Source organism: Pagrus pagrus, assembly GCF_965226575.1.
Source record: "Pagrus pagrus genome assembly, chromosome: 24".
NCBI lineage: Eukaryota > Metazoa > Chordata > Actinopteri > Spariformes > Sparidae > Pagrus > Pagrus pagrus.
This window is the reverse complement of record NC_140206.1, coordinates 1,714,479-1,733,541: the sequence shown is the minus strand read 5'-3', so window position 1 is coordinate 1,733,541 and position 19,063 is coordinate 1,714,479. Positions and strand designations below refer to the sequence as shown.

General features: G+C 43.4%; 2 protein-coding genes across 3 annotated transcripts; one reads left to right on the top strand and one right to left on the bottom strand.

Moving 5' to 3' along the window:
* Positions 1–231: 231 nt before the first annotated feature.
* nhej1 (nonhomologous end-joining factor 1) lies at positions 232–15,661 on the bottom strand. 2 transcript variants are annotated; one of them, XM_084347496.1, is made up of 9 exons: positions 15,581–15,661; positions 14,480–14,621; positions 13,349–13,566; positions 13,048–13,269; positions 12,485–12,623; positions 11,629–11,687; positions 1,394–1,556; positions 842–945; positions 232–577 (listed from the first exon to the last, which is right to left on the bottom strand). In XM_084347496.1, exons 3-9 carry the CDS (start codon positions 13,532–13,534, stop codon positions 500–502), a joined length of 951 nt encoding a protein of 316 aa, XP_084203622.1. In that variant the 5' UTR covers positions 13,535–13,566; positions 14,480–14,621; positions 15,581–15,661; the 3' UTR covers positions 232–499. The 2 variants fall into 2 exon arrangements, with proteins under 2 accessions (XP_084203622.1, XP_084203623.1); XM_084347497.1 differs by lacking the exon at positions 15,581–15,661 and adding an exon at positions 15,122–15,520.
* On the top strand, positions 15,104–18,890 carry LOC311253483 (tyrosyl-DNA phosphodiesterase 2-like). Its single transcript, XM_084347498.1, has 8 exons — positions 15,104–15,162; positions 16,405–16,470; positions 16,541–16,647; positions 16,727–16,891; positions 17,262–17,356; positions 17,460–17,578; positions 17,661–17,831; positions 18,061–18,890. Exons 3-8 carry the CDS (start codon positions 16,568–16,570, stop codon positions 18,340–18,342), a joined length of 912 nt encoding a protein of 303 aa, XP_084203624.1. The 5' UTR covers positions 15,104–15,162; positions 16,405–16,470; positions 16,541–16,567; the 3' UTR covers positions 18,343–18,890.
* Positions 18,891–19,063: the final 173 nt, after the last annotated feature.

Below are 19,063 nucleotides of genomic sequence, written 5' to 3'. Positions count from 1 at the left end.
CATCTCACTGTGCTCTGAAAAAGGACAGCGGGCGCTTTATCGACCGCCGGCGGCTCATTATGTTCCCTCCATCCGTCCATCCATCCGTCCGTCTGTCTGAGCTCAGGAGGAAACAAACCACACAAACACAGATGAATAAGATCTGGATGCTTGAAAACATCTTTTTTTCAGACTAAATTTGGATAAAAGAGTTTCAGTTGTAGTTGATTTTGTTAATAACGGACAGAAACATTCATATTTTTATCAGTGTTTAATCGACAGCTTGTTTCTTCTCTAAAACACCAAAATCCAGACTTTATTTTACAAAATTGATTAAAAAAACATTTAATTACACATTTATTCTAAAAGTATAAACAAAACTAAACCCCAATTAAAACAATAAAAACATCTTTCAGAATAAAAGTTTAAAAATAAATGATGATTTTTCATCAAATGTAAAAACGACACTTTTTCTTATGTAGTTCTTAATGGTCGTCTCTGTGCGTCTTACTGCGCGGACTCATCTGAACAGCCCGACTTTCTTCTTCTTTGGTTTGGAGGACGGTCGCTCTGCAGGCTCGGAGGTGACGCGAAGAGACTGAAAAGGAGAAGACGGATATTTGTTTTCAGTATTATTATTATTATTTACATTCTTTTACACTTTTTATGATGTTCTTTAAAAGTTATGACAGGTTAAGCTAAGCTAAGCTAAGATCGGATAAGTTAAGCTAAGTTAAAAATAACATAAGACAAGTAAAGTTAAATTAAGTTTAACAAAGATCAGATAAGAAAATATTACATAAAATTAAGATAAGGTATCCTATCTTACTGAGAAGCTTCTGTAGTCGCCTCCCTGTCCTACCTGTTTGACCGTGGGTCGGTCGGCCATCTTGGCTCCAGCTGCGTTCACCTGCCTGTTGAGGCTCTGCTCTCTGACCTCACCTGTGTCCCCGCTGATGGATCCACCTGGAGTCACATGTTAACATGTGTTAGGTTCTTTAAATGTGGAAGAATCAGGTAACATTTGTCCTTTTACACTCCGAGGACACAAACCTGTTGACGTCCATCAGTTTGTCCACGCTTTCATATCCTCCCCCATCGAAACATACCACTGATTTGTTACCTGCTGTGCAGGTACAACCGTGCACCTTCTAACTTACAGTTTATGTTTTAAAGGAATAACTTCATTGCTGAATTTACAAGAGAGGACAAATAATGAAGATCGTGCAGGATTTGCTCTGGAGGACAGAGACTGAGCTCAGTGACGATACCGAGAGGGCGTTTAAAAATCCCAGGTGTGAACGAGAATCTAACATCAGATGTTTAATAATCCAGGTAAAGATCAAACTTTCATACCAGGCGTGAACGAGTGTGAGTGAGAGTTCAAAGCATTTCAGACTTTAATCAAACCAACCCAGAGACGAGGCGAGGTCCGGGTCCTCAGCGGGCGGCTGGTCCTCCTCTGACCGTTGGCGTTTCCGTGTGTTGCCATGGGCGACGATGGCTGCGTACAGGTGTTGGAGGTCGTCGTTGAAGCCCAGAGCGTCCTGATGTTCAGAGCACAGCTGGGGAAGAGTCTGGAAAATGATAGATGGCGTCAAAATCTTCAATATGTGTGTCGAAAACAATGTCCATAGATTATCTGGAGTAAACGGGTCATGACTTCTGGAAAGAGACGTTGCTGTTAGGTTCTTCATCTGTAGTTTTTTGGTGCTTTGAGCTCCACACGTCGAGTTATTTTGGAGATATCTCCAGCAGCTCACACCAAAACAATCAAGATAGATGAATAAGCTAGAAAAGGTTGTTTTATTACTCTTTCAGTCGACCTGCTCAGCTCCACGGCTTTAAACCAGATAAATACATTTTTAATAAAACGAAGTAACCAGGTGCGTGAACTTAAACGCATCACGGTGTCCTTGTGACGCAGCCTGCAGCTCCACTGTTTGTTTTACGGCCGTGCAGTGGGAGTCACATGTCCGAGGTGTGATGCAGGGTGTGTCGGCGCTGCGATAAGCCTCTAATCAAAGCTGCATTATTGGCACAGCTGACCGCAGGTGAGGCAGCAACAACTGAAACACACACACACACACACTCCGTCAGCCACAGGCCTGACAGATAAGGGTGCGTGTAACTCCTGCGACATTATGCAAACGCACGGCCGGCGCGTAGAAAAACACCGGCCGTTCACTAAATCCTTCTTTTTTTCCCCCGACGGAGAGGACAAACTCTCCAAATTAGCTCCTCAAATATTGACCGGGAGAAATTGGTGGTCTCCCGCTCGCTGTCAGGGCAGAGGGGCTCCTAAACACACTTTGGTCAGGTTTCGAGGTTTCGCATTGATTTATTTTTGTTATTTGTTTGTTTAAATATCGTAAAAATAAATGTAAATGCTCTGGTGAGGCTTCGTTCTGCTTTGGGCACAGAGAAACCAATGTGCTGAGGGGGGCAGAGCGCAGCAGAAAGCCCACCTTATTCTCTCTTTTTATTCACCTTCCTCCCCCGCCGGTCCCCCTCCTCACCCTCCTCCTCCTCCTCCTCACCCTCCTCCTCCTCCTCCTCACCCTCCTCTTCCTCTCTGGCTGCCAACCAGCTCACTTCACATTATTTGATCTGAATGTTGAGCTCAATTTGTCAGATCCGGCTGAAGAGCAAAAATCAACCGTCTTATTTCTCCGTTTCTCTTCATTCAGCGGAAGAAACAAAACGAACTGATGATAATAAAAATACTGATGTAGAGTCGGTGTCATGAGATCGCTGTGAGGAGGCGGATAATCTGTCGGCCTCGATCAGACTTATTATTATTATTTACTTGTACTTTTGTTAATTAAATGTCCTTCACGTAAGAGATTAACGGGTATTCTATATTATTATTTATTGATTGGATAATGAATTTAAAGCCGATAAAAACAGTGCACGGTTGTCGTGCTCATATTTTAATCTGACTGAAACAAATAAACTGAGATGTTCGCTTTTTTTTTCTCTTTCAGAGATCCTTTATTGATTTGTTTGGAAAGAGGGTTCACTCTGGAAAGATTTGAGAAGCTGAACTTTGTTACAAACAAATTTCTCTTCCTTCGGCTGGTATTTTTTTTTTGGTGAATATTATTAATCTCTCAACTCTAACCTGCAAAAAGCCTTCAAGATAAAGTCGAGCTGTTGTTGTAAATAACTTTTTTCTTTTTAAAGAAGACTTCCAGAGTGTAAATGACAGCTGACAGTGATCGTTCATCTTCAAAAATAAAAAAGACTAAATTAAATCAAAATCAATACTCAAGATGAACCGTGGTTTTGGAGAATCCTGACTCCCCCCATCACAAAATCCAATCATTTGATTAACGTGAGTGCTTTTATTGGCCCAGTGGGGCTTCCATACCGCTCTTTATTTTAGGAAGGGTACAAAAATGGCCACAGGGTGTGAACACAGCGGCGAGGGGATTGTTATGAGCTGCTGCCGACCAGAAAAGAAACGCCAGACATGGAATAAAAAGGTGATTACGGCAGGTCAATAACCTCTCGCCTGTTTTGTCGGGCCGGGTGTTGCTCTGGAAAGTTCCTCCCTGCTCTTGTAACCGAACAAAGTCCTCCAACAACGAGGGAGGAGGAGGAGGAGGAGGAGGAGGAGGAGGAGGAGGAGGAGGAGGAGGAGGGCTCACCTGGTGGCCACTCCTCCAAACATCTCCTGCCCCACAGCAAAGAATGATGTGGGGAAGGTGATGAGAGGACGGGCAGAGCTGGCAGCCTGCTGGTGTGTCTCTATTATTAGCAGGTAAACAGCTCTGCTTTTAGACGAGCTGCTGCTGCTGCTGTTGTTTTTCAGGTGCCGGAGAGTCTCACACTCGCTCTCCTCATCCTCATCTCTGCCGCTGACCTCATGTTTACTCTCCACCTCGTTTTCTCTCGCCGTGACCTCAGCTTCCCGTCCCCAGTCCCACGAGTGACGCTCTCCGTTTGAACCCCGAGGAGTCGAGGTCACGAGGTCCTCGGAAAACAACTGGCGGACTGAACTGCTGAAGAGTGAAGAAGAAGAGGAGGATGACGAAGAGCTCAACCAAGTTACTGCTCCGGGTTTCATCCCTCCAGATCCGGTCTCAGTTGTCCATCTCTTGACTGATTCCCGGAGCTTCCCTCAGCCTTAATACGAGCTTCAAGATTTAAATTCAGAACACACAAAATATACCAGAAAATACAGAACAACAATCTGTAGTCGACAGTAAAGTCCTGAATCTGGTAGACGACCGATACAAGTTTAACATTTGCAGATACAACCAACATTGTAGTGATGCTGGAAACAGCTCGCTCCTGTTTTAGTGCTTCAGTTTAGTATCAGTTGAGTATCACACCTGGAGTTGACACCAGTTCTTGTCCTGATGAGCAGACTGAATCAGAACCTCCGTCCCGCCTGCAGAGTTGGTGTCTGATGTTCTGCTGTGACCGTTTCAGGGACGTCAGGTAAACTCTGGACTCAGATTAGCAGCTTTCTGTGTGTCACGACCCCGAAGGGAGACGTGACGACAGCAGGCGAGGACAGAGGTGAGGCGAGAGGCAGATGAGGTGAGGACAATGTCAAAAAGCAGAGAGGATCATGGGAGTGAAGTCTTCACCTTTGCTTCACACCGGCTGTGTTTCTGCTGGCGTCACTTCAGTGTCGACCCGTCAGGTTAAATCATTTTGTTCAGTGATGTCAGCAGCTTGTTGTTGAGCTGCTGTGTTTGGGGACAATAAGGCGTCAGATATTTTCAGCGATCCTTCTGACCTCCATCTCAAACCGATACTGATGTAAAACATCTCGTCGCGCCGCTCGCTCACGTCCTGCTGCTGGAACAGGAAGTGTTAAGTGTCACAAATAAAATACAGTATTGCGTCTGGCGTGTTCACGTGCCGACAAGTGCTGCAGCCGTGTTTTGTGTCTCTGCTCTCATGTTGCTCACAGGCTCGTGATGTCTTTGCGGGACGCCGCACTCGGCCGGTCCAGGCCGGGGCTCGGCCCAGCGGCCGGCAGCTGAAGAGGGGGAGCAGCCAGGCCACAGAGGGCCTAATTACAGACCCAGACCGGGGACAACCCTGTGGAAACTGTGTGCAACTGACAGAGGGCACAGGACGAGGAGCATCGGCTGCGTGTAGAGGGTTTTGTTTTGTTTCTCCACTCAAACTGTTTACGAACAAGAGCTGGAGCTAATGATTGCTCATGTGCTCAGTCTATAAATGTCAGAAAATAGTAAAAATATCCATCAGAGTGCAGCATGAGGTCTGCAAATGTCTTCTTTTAAAGTCCAAAACCCAAAGACATTCAGTTTATGATGATGTTTATGACTAGTACCAAATACTATTGGTTTTCCTGCTTTTTTTTTATAGGAGGGAATTTCGAGTTTTGGAGGCTGACGAACTCATCACTCCAAAAATAGCCAGCTGATGTTTTTGATGAGGGACCGCAGTGTTTCAACAAACCCGTCTTAACAGGGAGTTGGCAAATCTCCAGCCGCGTTTGTGGCGACAAAACTGAGCGTTTTTAGCGAGACCTCGAGACACTTTTCAGCCGTGTTTGTGGTGATAAAAAATGGATATTGTTGACAGGAAGTTGGGACGACTCCAGCCATTTTGTGGTGACAAAACAGGGAATTCTAACCGAGACTTCCAGACATTTTTTAGCCACGTTTGAGGTGACAAAACCTGTGTGTTGAACGAGACCTCGAAACAACTTTTCTAAATAATCAACCTGATGTGACTCGAGGAACGTTTTAAAGTTTTGTTCACATCACGTTTAGTCTTACTTCACCCAGAAGCATTAGAAACATTTGGGATAATAAGTACACAACTCATCAAAATACATCTGCAGCGACATTTGTGCTGAAAGGGGCAAAAAAGGAGGAAAAAATGCATTGAGTTTGGCGAGATCCTGGATGGAGAGGCGAGCAGGACTGGCAGGTAACTTCAGGTGAAGTTGTTTATTTACAGGTGAATCTTTATGAGAACGACCAGGTCATCGAATCAGTCATAATCAGCTCAAAGTCGCCGTATACAACCAGGAATATGAGGCAGAATATTGTAACCAGGAAGCCAAATTGTCAGAGTTCAACATCACTTTCATGCGAGCAGCCCTCGCTCATATCAACCCTCCTCTCTGAGCCTCGCCTTCTTCCCACCCAGGCCCTGAATTCCTCAGATATGTGAGATAAAGAGCTGCTCGCTGCTGTTTATGAGAGCAGCAGTCAATCATTGACCGAGGAGAAGGAGAGGAGGGAGGCCACCGCTCCAACCTTCCTCCACTTTCTTCCTCCTCTTCCCTCCTACTCCCTCGCTAATCCTCTCATTTTCAGCCCCTTAACACTGATTATAGCTTCATATAGGACATTTTATGATCCATTTACAGTGAAGGCAATAAGATCCAAGAGGGTGTCTCCAAAAACTTTGCAGAATTAGCTGTTAGCACTTCCTATTTGCAGTGTACTTGTGGAATTACAGACAACAATCACTGGATCACTGTGATACTGAAGAAAACTTAAAAACATGATTTTTCTAAGGCAAGTTCTGCAGATATAAGGAGCGTCTTTTTGGGGGGGGATTTCTAAGCAGATTTATGGATATATCATCTCCTCATGTTGATATAAAGTCAGGTGAAGTCTCGTAGTCCACAGAACATTTCTGGAGCTTCACAGTAAAACAGAGTTGCAGCGTTCTGCTGAACACCTGAAGCAGCTGGAGATGATTTAAAATGTAAAAACAACCAAAAAAAAAAAAACATAAAAAGAACTCAAACCTGAACCCAGAGACATTAAACACATATTTTTATATTCAATGCGACTTTCCTTGGATATAATTAATTCTGATGTCCATCACAATTACGTGCACATAAATCCGTTTACAATTTGTCCAAAAAGACGCTCCTTCTATGTGCAGAACTTGCCTTAGAATTTTCACGTTTTAAAGTTTTCTTCAGAATCAAAGTCACCCAGTGACAGTTGTCTGTACATCCATGAGTACACTGCAAACAGGAAGTGCTAACAGCTAATTTGGCAATGCAGATGTATTTTTGTGTGCAGTCATGTGCTTTGTATAGTTCATTGGCATCAGAACTTTAACAGAAGTTGTGTTTTCTGATTTTCAGGTGTTAAACAAATCAATCTCTGCAGCTCCTCTTCATTCTTTCAGTCACGTTTGGCCGCTCACAGTCAAAGTGTGTATTTTGGAAACCATCAGCCGCTGTGGTTGGCGGATGAAAAAACTCAAGTTTCCTGCCCTGCTCTTAACTTAGAGCCTCTGGTTGAAGCAAACAGATATTAGGATTTGACTCCTCCTGTTGTGCCAGTGCGGCGCTTCACATGGAGAGCTACGTAGCATTTAGGGATCATTTCTTCACCCGTTTGAGCACATAATCATTACTTTTACTGGAGACAGAAAACTGCACATCTCTTCACTGTGAAGAAAAAAATGGCTTCTCATTGATTCTCACCGTTTTCAAGCAAGCGCCTTCAATACAAAACCTGACCTGAAAAACGTTCAATTTACGGGAGAAAAGCAGGAAATTGCAAATCTCTTCACGATGAGGAAGAAATGGTTGCTCATTGATTCTTAGTTTGTTTTTAAGCAAGCTCACTCAATACAAAACCTGACCTGAAAAACATTCAATTTAAGGAAGAAAAGCAGGAAATTCTGAAGGCAACATTTTGACTCAATTATGTGAAACATGCACACCTCTTCACTGTGCAGAACAAGTGAATTCTTATTGATTCTCACTTTGTTTTTAAACGAGCTCCCTCTATACAAAACCTGACCTGAAAAACTTTCAATTTAAGGGAGAAAAGCAGGAAATTTGGAGTAAGGAATGCCAAATTTGGAAGGAAACATCTTGGCTCAATTATGTGCTTCTGTGCAGCTCCAGTGAGGTGTTTTGGTCAGAAGTGGCCACTAATTGTCAGATGTCGTTAAACTGCTGCACGGTTGCCGTGGAGCTGTGAAGCCGCCGTCTCATGAAACAGGAAGCGGGCGGCGTTCCCGAACGGTGACAATTCAATTCTGAGCTGTCAAGTGTGACGCTGCTGCTTCGAGACTCGGTACGGTTAGGCATGCGTCACACACACACACACAGACACACACACACACACACTTGTAGATGTAAAGATAAAAAAAAAAAAAAAACACAACCTCAGTGACACACACACACCAACACTCAGCTCCGAAAAACCAAAAGCATGCGTCACAGCCGGCTGTGTGTGGACGAGCAGACACTCCCCTCTGTCAGGTCATGAGCTGCTGCTGCTGCCACCACACACACACACACACACACGCACACGCACACACACACACACACACACACACACACACACACACACACACACACACACACACACACACACACACACTCCAAATTTAGGCCCTAAGGGAAGCTGATGTGATCCTAAAAGGATTTGAACATTTTTTTCATCCTTCAGCTCCATGACCAGCTTTAGCCTGTGCCCAAGTTAAACCCAAGTGTGTGTGTGTGTGTGTGTGTGAGTGTGTGTGTGTGTGTGTATCAGTGGGGAGCGCATGCTAATTCCACCCATGTAAATGTTGACCTGAGCTGGGTGGGGTGTTTGTGTGGTGACGGGCTGGGGAGGGGCGTTCATGGAAGTAGAAAATAAAAGCTGCAGCTCCTGTCATCATCGTCTCTCTTTCACTGTCCCTCTGCCCTTCACTCCCCTTGGTGTGGGAAACGAAGGCCACAAATGGCGCAAACACACACACACACACACACACACACACACGCTTGTGGAAATGGTGAAAGAGCGGGCGATGAGGCGGAAGAGTTTTTTTTGAAGATATTTGTCTCTGTTGGCACCAGGAACGTAAATAACTGTGTAAATGTCAAAGAAGTTCAAGTTCAAGGAAGAAAAACTGAAGTTGAAACCGAAGCTGGTGACACACACAGACTGTGTTGTAGCTGTGGCTCTAATCTGTGTAACTGAGTTTATATACTTCATTTTTAAGCAACATTTTGGGAAGAAGGCTTACTCACCTCCAGGTGAAGAATTAGATGAAAACCCCAAAACACTTTCAAGTCTTTACAGTAAATGTGAGGCCTTCTCGGATCAGATCGGCTCAACACTATACGCAAATAAACATCAACTGGAACAACAGACACAAAGACAGAAAGAAGTTCATGTAGAACATTTGCTGAATTTACAAGAAGGAACAAGTAATTAACAATTTGTCAGAGACGGCGTTTCAAAAAGTTTATAAAGTTTATCAATGTCAACGACTCTTAAAATCAGAGGATTTGTTAAGGGAGTCTGGTGACACTGTGGTTACTGGTCCAGTGGTTGGATCAGTTGTAACAGAGTTCACAAACAGCTGCTGCTAACATTGGCAGGTAACCACAATATCACCAGACTCCCTTAACAAATCCCCTGATTTTAAGAGTTTTCAAGTGAGGACAAACTTTACAGATATTATGAAACATTATCTACGACAAACTCTGAATCGTTGTCTCCTTCTTGTAAATTCAGCATTAAATGAAAACATGAAGTTGTTTGTTTCCCCTGTATAAAGTGTCAGTTTGTGGCAGCATGGCTGTAAAATCTTCTACCTGAAGAGATCTCCGTCTTTGTGTGAGGAATGTTTCATTTGTTCCAGCGATGAACGAGGTACCAGGTACATTTATGGTCAATGTTGCCATGGAGATGGACACAGACGGAGACACAAGTGTCTGCGTGGACAGACAGCAAACACACACACACACACACACACACACACACACACACACAAGCATGCAGAGGTCCTACCCTGATAGATAAATACTACACACACACGCCAAACGCCTTCACACAAACACACACACACACTCACACTCACACACACACACACACACACACACACACACACACACACACACACTCACACACTCACACAGCGGTCCAGCAGTGTGTGTGATTCTCTCTTTGACGCGACATTTTTCCCAGACAAGTTTTATTTCAGCTTGGACTTTGGTCTGGAGGCGGCCTCGTCGCAGCCCGGTGGAATTTGCCACGAGGAAGAAGACTTTGATCCGCTGAAGCATTTCTTCTTCTTCTTCTGTGGTTTCTGACTGTCCGTTCGCCTTCCTGCTCCAACGATGCGATCACCAGAAGGCAGAAAACAGAGCCGGCAGTGTGACCCTGATGTAACTTTCCATGACTCTCCGTACCTGAACCTAAAGAAAGACTCTTTCCTGGTTCGTCCGTTCAGAAAGGACATCAACAAACAGACTGGTTTCCTCTCTGAAAACCACCAGATGATGCAACTGAAGAGTCAAACAAACTGTGAATTATACCCAGGTGTTTTCCTGAAAACTGACTGACGGAGGGAAATTTCCCTCTGATCGAGTTCTCTGACATCCTCGACCTTCACGTGAAGTCACAGTTGACATTTTTCAAACAATGTGTCTCTTCTGAGGAGAGACTTGAAGAACAAAGAGCATCTGAAGTTGGAGAAACCTTACAACAGGAGGGGAACACTGCAGTGAAACATCACCACGCTCTCTGGTGTCGGGCGAGATATCAAGTTACTTTTGTTTCTGTATGAAATGGAAAATGTCGATATCGTAAAGAAGCACCGGCGGCTCCGCTGTTGTTAGCCTTAGACTGTTAAGCACTGACAGCTGTCATTTAAAATCCTTTTGAGGTGCACTTGAACGCACCATGACGTCCCTGTCGGCACCAAGCCCCGATGAAGAGCTCCAGGCTTTGAAGCCAGTTTGTGTAGTGGACACACTGTGTAATTACATCGTCACGTAACGCACTACGTTTTAGACGTGCACCTGAATGCACCATGAAGTCCCTCTGAGGAGTGAATCATGGATACTGCATTTTATTTTGATTGTTGAAATTGAAGGCTCATGTCGACGTCTTCTTCTCTCTATCTCCACCCTTTCCTGTCATCACCTCCAGCTGTCACTTTCACAATAAAAGCACAAGAAGCTCCCGAAGTTATGGGAAAACAATCAGACTGCTCACAACAGTCAGATCACCAGTGAGCAGTGAGGACACTCACTCCTCGTTACATCGTCGCTGTCGGCTGAGCAGCAATTGACAGTACGTGTCAATTATAAACCAAGAGAGCAGATCATTATTCTGCAGGTATAATTGTTGGCTTTATAGAAAATGAGCTTCAAACCAGAGAAGTATTTGGTCCGACTGTGGCAGTAAAACAAGAAGAAGAAGAAAAACTTCAAAACTATAAAGATCACACTGATATTAAATAAAAACTGAGCTGCGAATAAGATAAAAATGTAAAGACAGACGACAGACAGACACCTGAGCATTCCACAAGTGTATCTGAAGAACACACACACACACACACACACACACACACACACACACAGTAGGAGTCAGGGGTCAGCAGAGTCAGAGATGACAAATTCCTCACCCGACTACAGTAAACACACAGAAAATGTAAGGAGTCGAGCCCTTGCCTCGCTCTGATTGGCTGACGGAAACGCACCGCGACTTGAAAGCGTGTCACGCTGCTCGTGTTTCAGGCGGCCGCAGAGTTTTATCATGTGGTTCCTGCCGCGCTCGCCACAGCCGCCTAACGATCGGGAACGGGGCCGGAGAGGACGGTAAAAACAAGCTGCTGTGCCGAGTTTGTGAGTGTGTGTGTGTGTGTGTGTGTGTGTGTGTGTGTGTGACCTCTCACCTTTGACATGAAGTCCTCTCTGTAGGTTTGCTCCTCAAAAACGTCCGTCTGCAGCCGCTCTGAGGTCAAACACACACAAGGTATCATCAAACATGAGGTGACACATCTGAGGTCACACGTTAAATAATTAGTTAAAGTTCATTAAAGAGAATAAAGACTAATTAAATTAAATTACCTCCACCTCTTTAGGCCCATTACAAATATGCTAACTTTAAATATACATACAAGGAAACAGATGTGTGTCTTTGTATGTATGTTTTTTCCCTTTGTGTTCCCCTCTTTATATTTCTATAAACTTATTTGTGTGTTTTCTTTTTATATTACTTGATACATTTCTTCCTTTTATCTCAAATGAGGGAGCTGATATTCAAAGCAAATCACAGGACAGTAAGCTGGGAAAGAAAAGGAAATCAGAACAGAAATATACATTTATGTCACATTTTATAAATTTAATAACGCCTATATTTATTTTTAGCTCCGCCAAGGAGTTTTCTGTTTTGCGTCTGGTTGTTTGTTGTTTCTTTTTTGGTCGATTTGTTGGTTTGTCGGCAGGATTACATAAAAACTACTGAACAGATTTCCAGTCTCGGCCCAGAATAGACCCCGTTAACATTTGGTGCTGATCCAGATTAAGAGACAGATTCTCTCTTATTTTAACATTGTGAGATTTTTCAACACTTTTTTAGTTAATCTCCGGAAATAATTCACGGATCTCGATGAAAAAAATCAGGTGCATTTAGTTGGCTGGTATCTATGAGTGAGTACAATCTGAATCTAGTGGATTTAAATACGTTCATGTCCTTTTACATTACGTGTGTGTGTGTGTGTGTGTGTGTGTGTGTGTGTGTGTGTGTACCTCTGCTGAGCGTGGCTCCGTTCTCTCTGAAGTCTTGGATCTCTGCGTCCTTCCTGACCAGCAGCCCTCCGAGCTGCTCCACCTGCCGCTGCAGCAGGTGGCTCATGGCCAGCAGGGGGCGCACCAGCTGAGCACACACCTGAGAACACACGATGCCGTCAGAGTCTCAACTGATGAGGTTTATGTGCTCCTGGATTATTTTACACTACTTTAAACTACTGTTTTTAATGTTTTCTTACTTTGATTTATGTCCCAAGTTATTTTATGATTTAAATAAATACGTGGAGATGTTTATCAGTGACGTCACATCGTGTTTTACCTTGTATTGTTATTTCAACACACTGCAAATTAAAATCTGTATGTTTTAACATGCAAGGAATTCTTTAAACTTCATTCACCTCATGAAATTATAAAAAAGTCTCCAGAAGTATCTTCAAAGTCGATAAAATACAATATTTCTGCATTGAGGCTGCAAATCTGCAACATTTTCAGCTGATAATAAATATTTTCTTTTAATATTTTAGATTGTGTTGTGTAATGTTGTATGGTTGTATGGGCCGTACCACTGTGACAGGGGCGGGGGTGCAGTGAAACTCCCAGTAGAAGGGCAGCCCCGCCAGCTCGCTCTTCAGCTTCATGCTGATGTTGCCGTCTTCCTGCCGCGTCAGGGAAACCTGGGCCTCGCCGTCGACCCGCCCGTCACCTCCTGACAGACAGGGCTGAACCACCTCACACAGGTGGGAGAAGAAGGCTTTGACGGGAGCTCGCAGACGTCTGTTCAGCTCCTGCGAGGAAGAAACCAGGATTTATTTATCAAAAGAAAACAAGCAGTTGATCTGTTATGTTTTATTCTCCTCGGTGTACCTGCGATCTCTCCTGGATGGCTGCTGAGTCCATCCTCTCCTCCCACACACAGTGCATGTCTGTCAGCAGGACGTGGTACGCCGTCTCCCCAAACCAGCTCTTGGCGAGGAGCCGGCAGCCGCTGATGCTCACGGGGAGCCAGGGGCGCTGCAGGAGGACCTCAGCAGAAGATCCACGAGCCTCCATCGTGGATCAGAAACAGGCTTCCACCACACACGCTACACAGGAAGGAGAGGTTAGACGATGTGCAGATCAAGACTGGACATGAAACAAGTTAAATCATGTGTCCAAACACGTCTGGTTCCTGACTGAACATATCTGCAGATGTATCAATATCGGCAGGTTGATTTTATTATCTGCCAGTATTCTTGTGCATGGAGAATATCCACATAAACACACATTTTTGCTGTAAAATAAAGCACATTGACGTCGTAAATGCACGTACATTAAATAAATCCCCTCTGATATTTGAGTCATGTTTGTCTGAAAATAGACTGATATTAAGATTTTTGTTTTCGGTGACGTTTATCTGCAGATTTCATGGTCAGTAGGTGATAATATATAATTATCAGCAGAAGTTAACAGACACCAGTTAAAGTTTCCTGAAAATGTATAAAAGAAATTACCTGATATTTACTGCTTCTTGGAAATCCCAGAATATTATCATTAAATCATTTTTAATACATTTTAAGGTAATTATTGTGGTAATTTTAAAGGAATTACAATTATTTTGCTTGGTTATCACCACTGACAGACCCCTGGAGACCGCAAAGTATCAAAAACACAAATCTTCTCAATGTATTTTCAGACAAAGATGAATGAAATATCAGAGGGGAGTCTTTAACGTGGGCAGTATATTTATATATCATTTGAATGACTCATTTTCTGTTGAATCCTGGTTACAATAGTGTATATTACTGTGGGAATCGCTTCAGGGGAGCGGTAAGAAGACTCGTGTTGCAGGAGAGTCTGTGTTTTAAAGTAAACTTTGAAAGTCCAACAATAAACCTGGTGAGAACAGGTAGAAGCATGTTGTGAGATAGTTCCTGGAAGTGGAAACCAGTGAGCAGCCACAGCCACAAACACGCTCCAATTTTCTCTTTATCAAACCTGTTTTCTTTAATCACTCACCTCGGAGGAATGCGCCCCACAGCCCGGCCTGAGATCTGTTCAAGCCGCTACAGACGCCGTCCCGGCCGCATAATCACCACCTTCCAGGAGGGAGACCGCAGGCAGCTCAGCTCCTCTCTGCTGATCTGTAATGAGCCTGTTTCTGGGGAATAAAACGAGGTTTTTCTCGTCAGTCGCCATTTGAAGCGCAGAGCACCGTTCAGAGGTTGACTCATGCCAATTTGGAAATCGCAAAAATACCAAATCAGTAACTTTATGACCAGAATATAGAGCCATGCGAGGCTGAGCGCGGATGCCAGCGGTTAGAGGCTGTCAGGAGGGGATGCAGTCCTGACACGCTGCTCTGTCGCCTGTAAGCGATGAACGTCAAACCAAACTCCACTTAAAAATCTATGAATTTAAAGTTCCCTTGCTTTTCGGCTCACATCCTTCGAAGCTGCTGTACAAGTATAACCTCTCTCAAGGTCACGAGAAGATAGTGTTTAATTCGGCGACTATCTAACAAGTGTGAATTCAATTATATACCCTGGCATTCCCAGAGTAGAAGTCTAGGAAAAAGCTACGATTAACGTCACATTACTACACTGTGCGCTGAGCCAAACAGCGAAAAACGGCAGGAAATAAGCCACAGCACTGACTTACAGGTGTTGGCTGACATGTCGTCTGTATTCAACAACTGACAGGTATTTAAACGGAGTTTTGCGGGCTAATTCAAGACAAAAGAAGCTGGTAGAGTCATAGGACGTCACACGAAACTCAATTAACAAGTCTCTGAATTTTAAAGTTAACTGGCTTATAAGAAAACGTGAGATAGTTTATAATTAAGCCATGGCTTCACTTGTAGGAGCGATCCTATCCTTCAATTCGGCGGACATCTTGCTGACACGATATGCGACATTTATTGCACAAATTCAAACTTTCAGTCATAAATTACAAGGTGTGCTAGCTAAATTACAGCGAATTAAACCGACATGCTAACTCAGCTAACTGTTTGTTTTTCTGCCGTCTGGCTAATGAAATTAAATGTGACTCAGTTGTTGTTCTGCTACAACAACTTCTAACACAGAGAAACAAGAGAAAACAGACTTTAACGCTACTGACGTTTGTAACAGAGCGGCTGCTCCTCCGCTGGTTCCTGTTGACGGTTGAGGATTCCGACACCGACGTGAAACAGCGTCTTTCAAAGGTTCCGCTTACAACAACAACAACATTATTATTATTATTGTTATTAATAATAATGAAAATAATAATAATGATAAATTGACATTTTAACACCATATCTTTACTTACTCAAGTATGACTGTGAGTCACTCAAGTGACTTTACTTAAGTAAAAGTAATCTATAATAATTTAATTGATAATATAATTATAAATACTCCATTACAAGTAAAAGTCCTTCATTCAAAACCCTTACAGTAGCCTGGAGAAGTCTTATCAGCAAAATGTGAAGTAAAACTAACCCAACAACAGAGGAATGTAACTAAGTACATTTACTCAAGTACTGCACTTAACTTAACTTTAAGGTACTTGTACTTTACTTGTGTATTTCAATTTTGTGCTACTTTATACTTCCACTCCACTACATTTGGAGGCAAATATTGTACTTTTCACTCCACTACGTTTATTTGATAACTTTAGTTACTAGTTACTTTACAGATTACGTACTGCATCAGAGCCAAAGCAGCTTATTTTTTAATTAATGTATTTAATCTACAATCAGATAAAAAAACACTTCTGATAATGAGAAAAATGCTGAATATAGGTCTGATAACGCAAGTTACAGTTTATACATAATTATGTTTAATTTACTTTTATTTGTACGTTTGAGTAATTCCGTTTTACAACACTTTTAATATTTCATAAAATAAAAATCAGTCAAAAACGTAATGAAAACAGTGTTGTGAATAATCAGAGTTTGTGTGCAGCAGTGCTGTAAGAACCAGATGGACAACAGAACCAGAAACTCCGCCCCATCACATGAGTCACCTGAGGTATGACTCACATGCAACTCACACATTAATCGTTGATCAGGCAGTATCTTTACGACTATTTGTCTTTCAGAAAGATTTAAACTAACTCTTCTTCAACATGGAGAAAGTCTGTGCACTGGAGGAAGAGACCACCAGCTCCACAGCCAACACAAAGCAGGAAAATAGTCCAGGAAGCAGGTAACTCCAGTCTGAACCTTGTTCCGGTTTAAGATTTTGTTTTGTGATATAATCCACTGACGCAGTGTTACTCCAACAGCACGTCTGAGGCTGAGGACGGTCCTGCTCCCTGCAGAGATGACACAGAGAGTCCCTCAGAGGAGGAAGGAAACAGCAAACTGTCGCTGATCAGCTGGAACGTGGACGGGCTGGATTCAGAGAAACAGCCAGAGAGAGCGCGAGGCCTCTGCTCTTATCTGATGACGTGAGACCACATTTCTGTGAGGTCATCAGCTGCTGCTGTCTGTGAACACGTTTTTTTTATCTCTCTTCTTCCATGCAGCCTCGCACATAGTTTCAGTTTCGTTTCCCCGCTGATCCACTGTGCAACAAATACAGGAAAACAGGCTATTCATTCACATACATATATAGGGCGTCGTGCAAGCTAGGACCGCAACTGTTGAAACTAGTTTCTGTAAAAACTGTCACTCGTCAGTGATCGAGGTGAACTCAAGACTCCAGACTCTGCTTAAAGTTGTCAACTTCAATCCCGTTGTTACTGATCCTGAGGATCTGAAGGTTCATTCTTGACCTCTGAGACGGTTCGATCAGTTCTGTCTCCTTCTTCCATTCAGGCACTCTCCTGACGTGGTGCTTCTTCAGGAGCTCATCCAACCATACGTCCGCTTCATGAAAAACCGTCTGGCGGCCAACTACACCTTCATTGAAGGTACATGTGAGGCAGTACAAACACAGCAAATAGTATTCACTTGTAATAAAGTCATAACTTAGTGTCCGGTTGAACCTTCCCTCTGTTCCCTCCTGACCATCAGGTGGTAAAGAGGGTTACTTCGTCGGGATGATGCTGAAGAAGTCACGTGTCACCCTGCTGGACAGTAAGATATTCGACTTTCCACTCAGTCGGATGATGAGGAACCTGCTTGTCGCTCAGGTTGGTGCACAGTAATGAGAATCAAGCCTGTGAAGGTGCTGTCTGAAAAACCTGGTTTCACCTTTACCAACTTCAAAATCAGGTGCTGTTCAGAGGCCAGACGCTTTATCTGATGACGTCCCACTTTGAGAGCTGTAAGGCCAACGCAACAGAGCGGATGAAACAGCTGGGAATGGTGATGAGGAAGATGACACGTGCGCCTGATGATGCCACCGTCTTGTTTGGAGGAGACACCAACCTGAGAGACGCAGAGGTATGCCCTCTCCATCCAGGAAACATGTCAGGCAACAGCACATTTCAGAAAAAAACATAATTCATAATAAAAAACAATGTCAGAAAACAAAACATTTTAGTAAACGCAGTCTGCTGTCTGTAAAACCTTTAACGGGACACCTCCATGCATTTAACTCCTGACATGTAGAAACATTGTTCACACGATAAATCATAAATCACCTGTCTTCTTACCTGTAATTCCATCCTAGGTGGCCAAAGTGGGCCTTCCCAGCTGCGTCTGTGATGTGTGGGAGCAGCTGGGAGAGCCGGAGCATTGCCGTTACACATGGGACACTCAGACAAACACCAACAAAGATGTTGAGTACAAGTGTCGCCTCCGCTTCGACCGTCTCTACCTTCGCCGGGCTGCCAAAGAAGGAGTCCCACAGCTGGAGCCTGACAGCATGGCGTTGATAGGGCTGGAGAAGCTGCAGTGTGGCCGCTACACCAGTGATCACTGGGGGATCTACTGCACTTTCTCCACTGAGTAGATATGAACCTGAAACTATTGCACAGCTCCTGTTTATGTACGTACAATACTTTCTCAGGTTTATATGGTTGTGCCTCTGCAGCAGATGTGTGGAAATCAGACTAAGTTTCTTTCTTTTCCTATTTTTAATGTAAGTTTACTTAGCTTCTGTAGTTACAATTACAAATGTCAGTAGGCATACTATAAATGCTTGATTTTTGAATGGGCTGTGCAGCCTTGAGTGTCTGCAGGAAATCCCCTGCAGACTTAATCGAGCTCCAACAACCTCCATCAATAAGGTAGGTCAGCGTGTAGGCATGAAAAAATCAGTCAATGAAAACTTTCTCTTCTGATTAAAATGTCTTCCCCAAAACTACAGCGTGCACCTTTAAGGCGAAGAAAAGGTCTAGAAAAAACAGAAATTTGTGATGATTTTTTAAAAGTTATATTTCTTTTAAACTCTTCTCAGTGCAGTGTACTTGTTGGCACATAAACGCATCATATATTGCATCATAAACATCCAGCTGTTGTGCCATAATCATGAAAACTCTCACAATATAATGTTCAGCCTTTTAATTGAGAAGTAACAGTTGTTCATGTTAATAAAGACAGAAAATGCAACAAACATCAGTCCTGTTATCCTGTTTTTAAATACAACAACAGTCATTAATGTGAGTTACCAGCATGAAAACAAGCGTCCTGTCCCTTTAAGAGTCACGTGCTCAGCGTCGTAGCCTAGGAGA

Excerpts from the sequence above, each read along its gene's own strand:
- LOC311253483 (XM_084347498.1), top strand. The coding sequence starts at position 16,568 with ATGGAGAAAGTCTGTGCACTGGAGGAAGAGACCACCAGCTCCACAGCC. Across the intron at positions 16,648-16,726 it reads GAAAATAGTCCAGGAAGCAG|CACGTCTGAGGCTGAGGACG; the intron begins GTAACTCCAGTC and ends TTACTCCAACAG. Across the intron at positions 17,579-17,660 it reads GGAACCTGCTTGTCGCTCAG|GTGCTGTTCAGAGGCCAGAC; the intron begins GTTGGTGCACAG and ends CTTCAAAATCAG.
- nhej1 (XM_084347496.1), bottom strand. The coding sequence starts at position 13,534 with ATGGAGGCTCGTGGATCTTCTGCTGAGGTCCTCCTGCAGCGCCCCTGG. Across the intron at positions 12,624-13,047 it reads CCCCCGCCCCTGTCACAGTG|GTGTGTGCTCAGCTGGTGCG; the intron begins GTACGGCCCATA and ends GTGTGTTCTCAG. Across the intron at positions 11,688-12,484 it reads CGGAGCCACGCTCAGCAGAG|AGCGGCTGCAGACGGACGTT; the intron begins GTACACACACAC and ends GTTTGACCTCAG.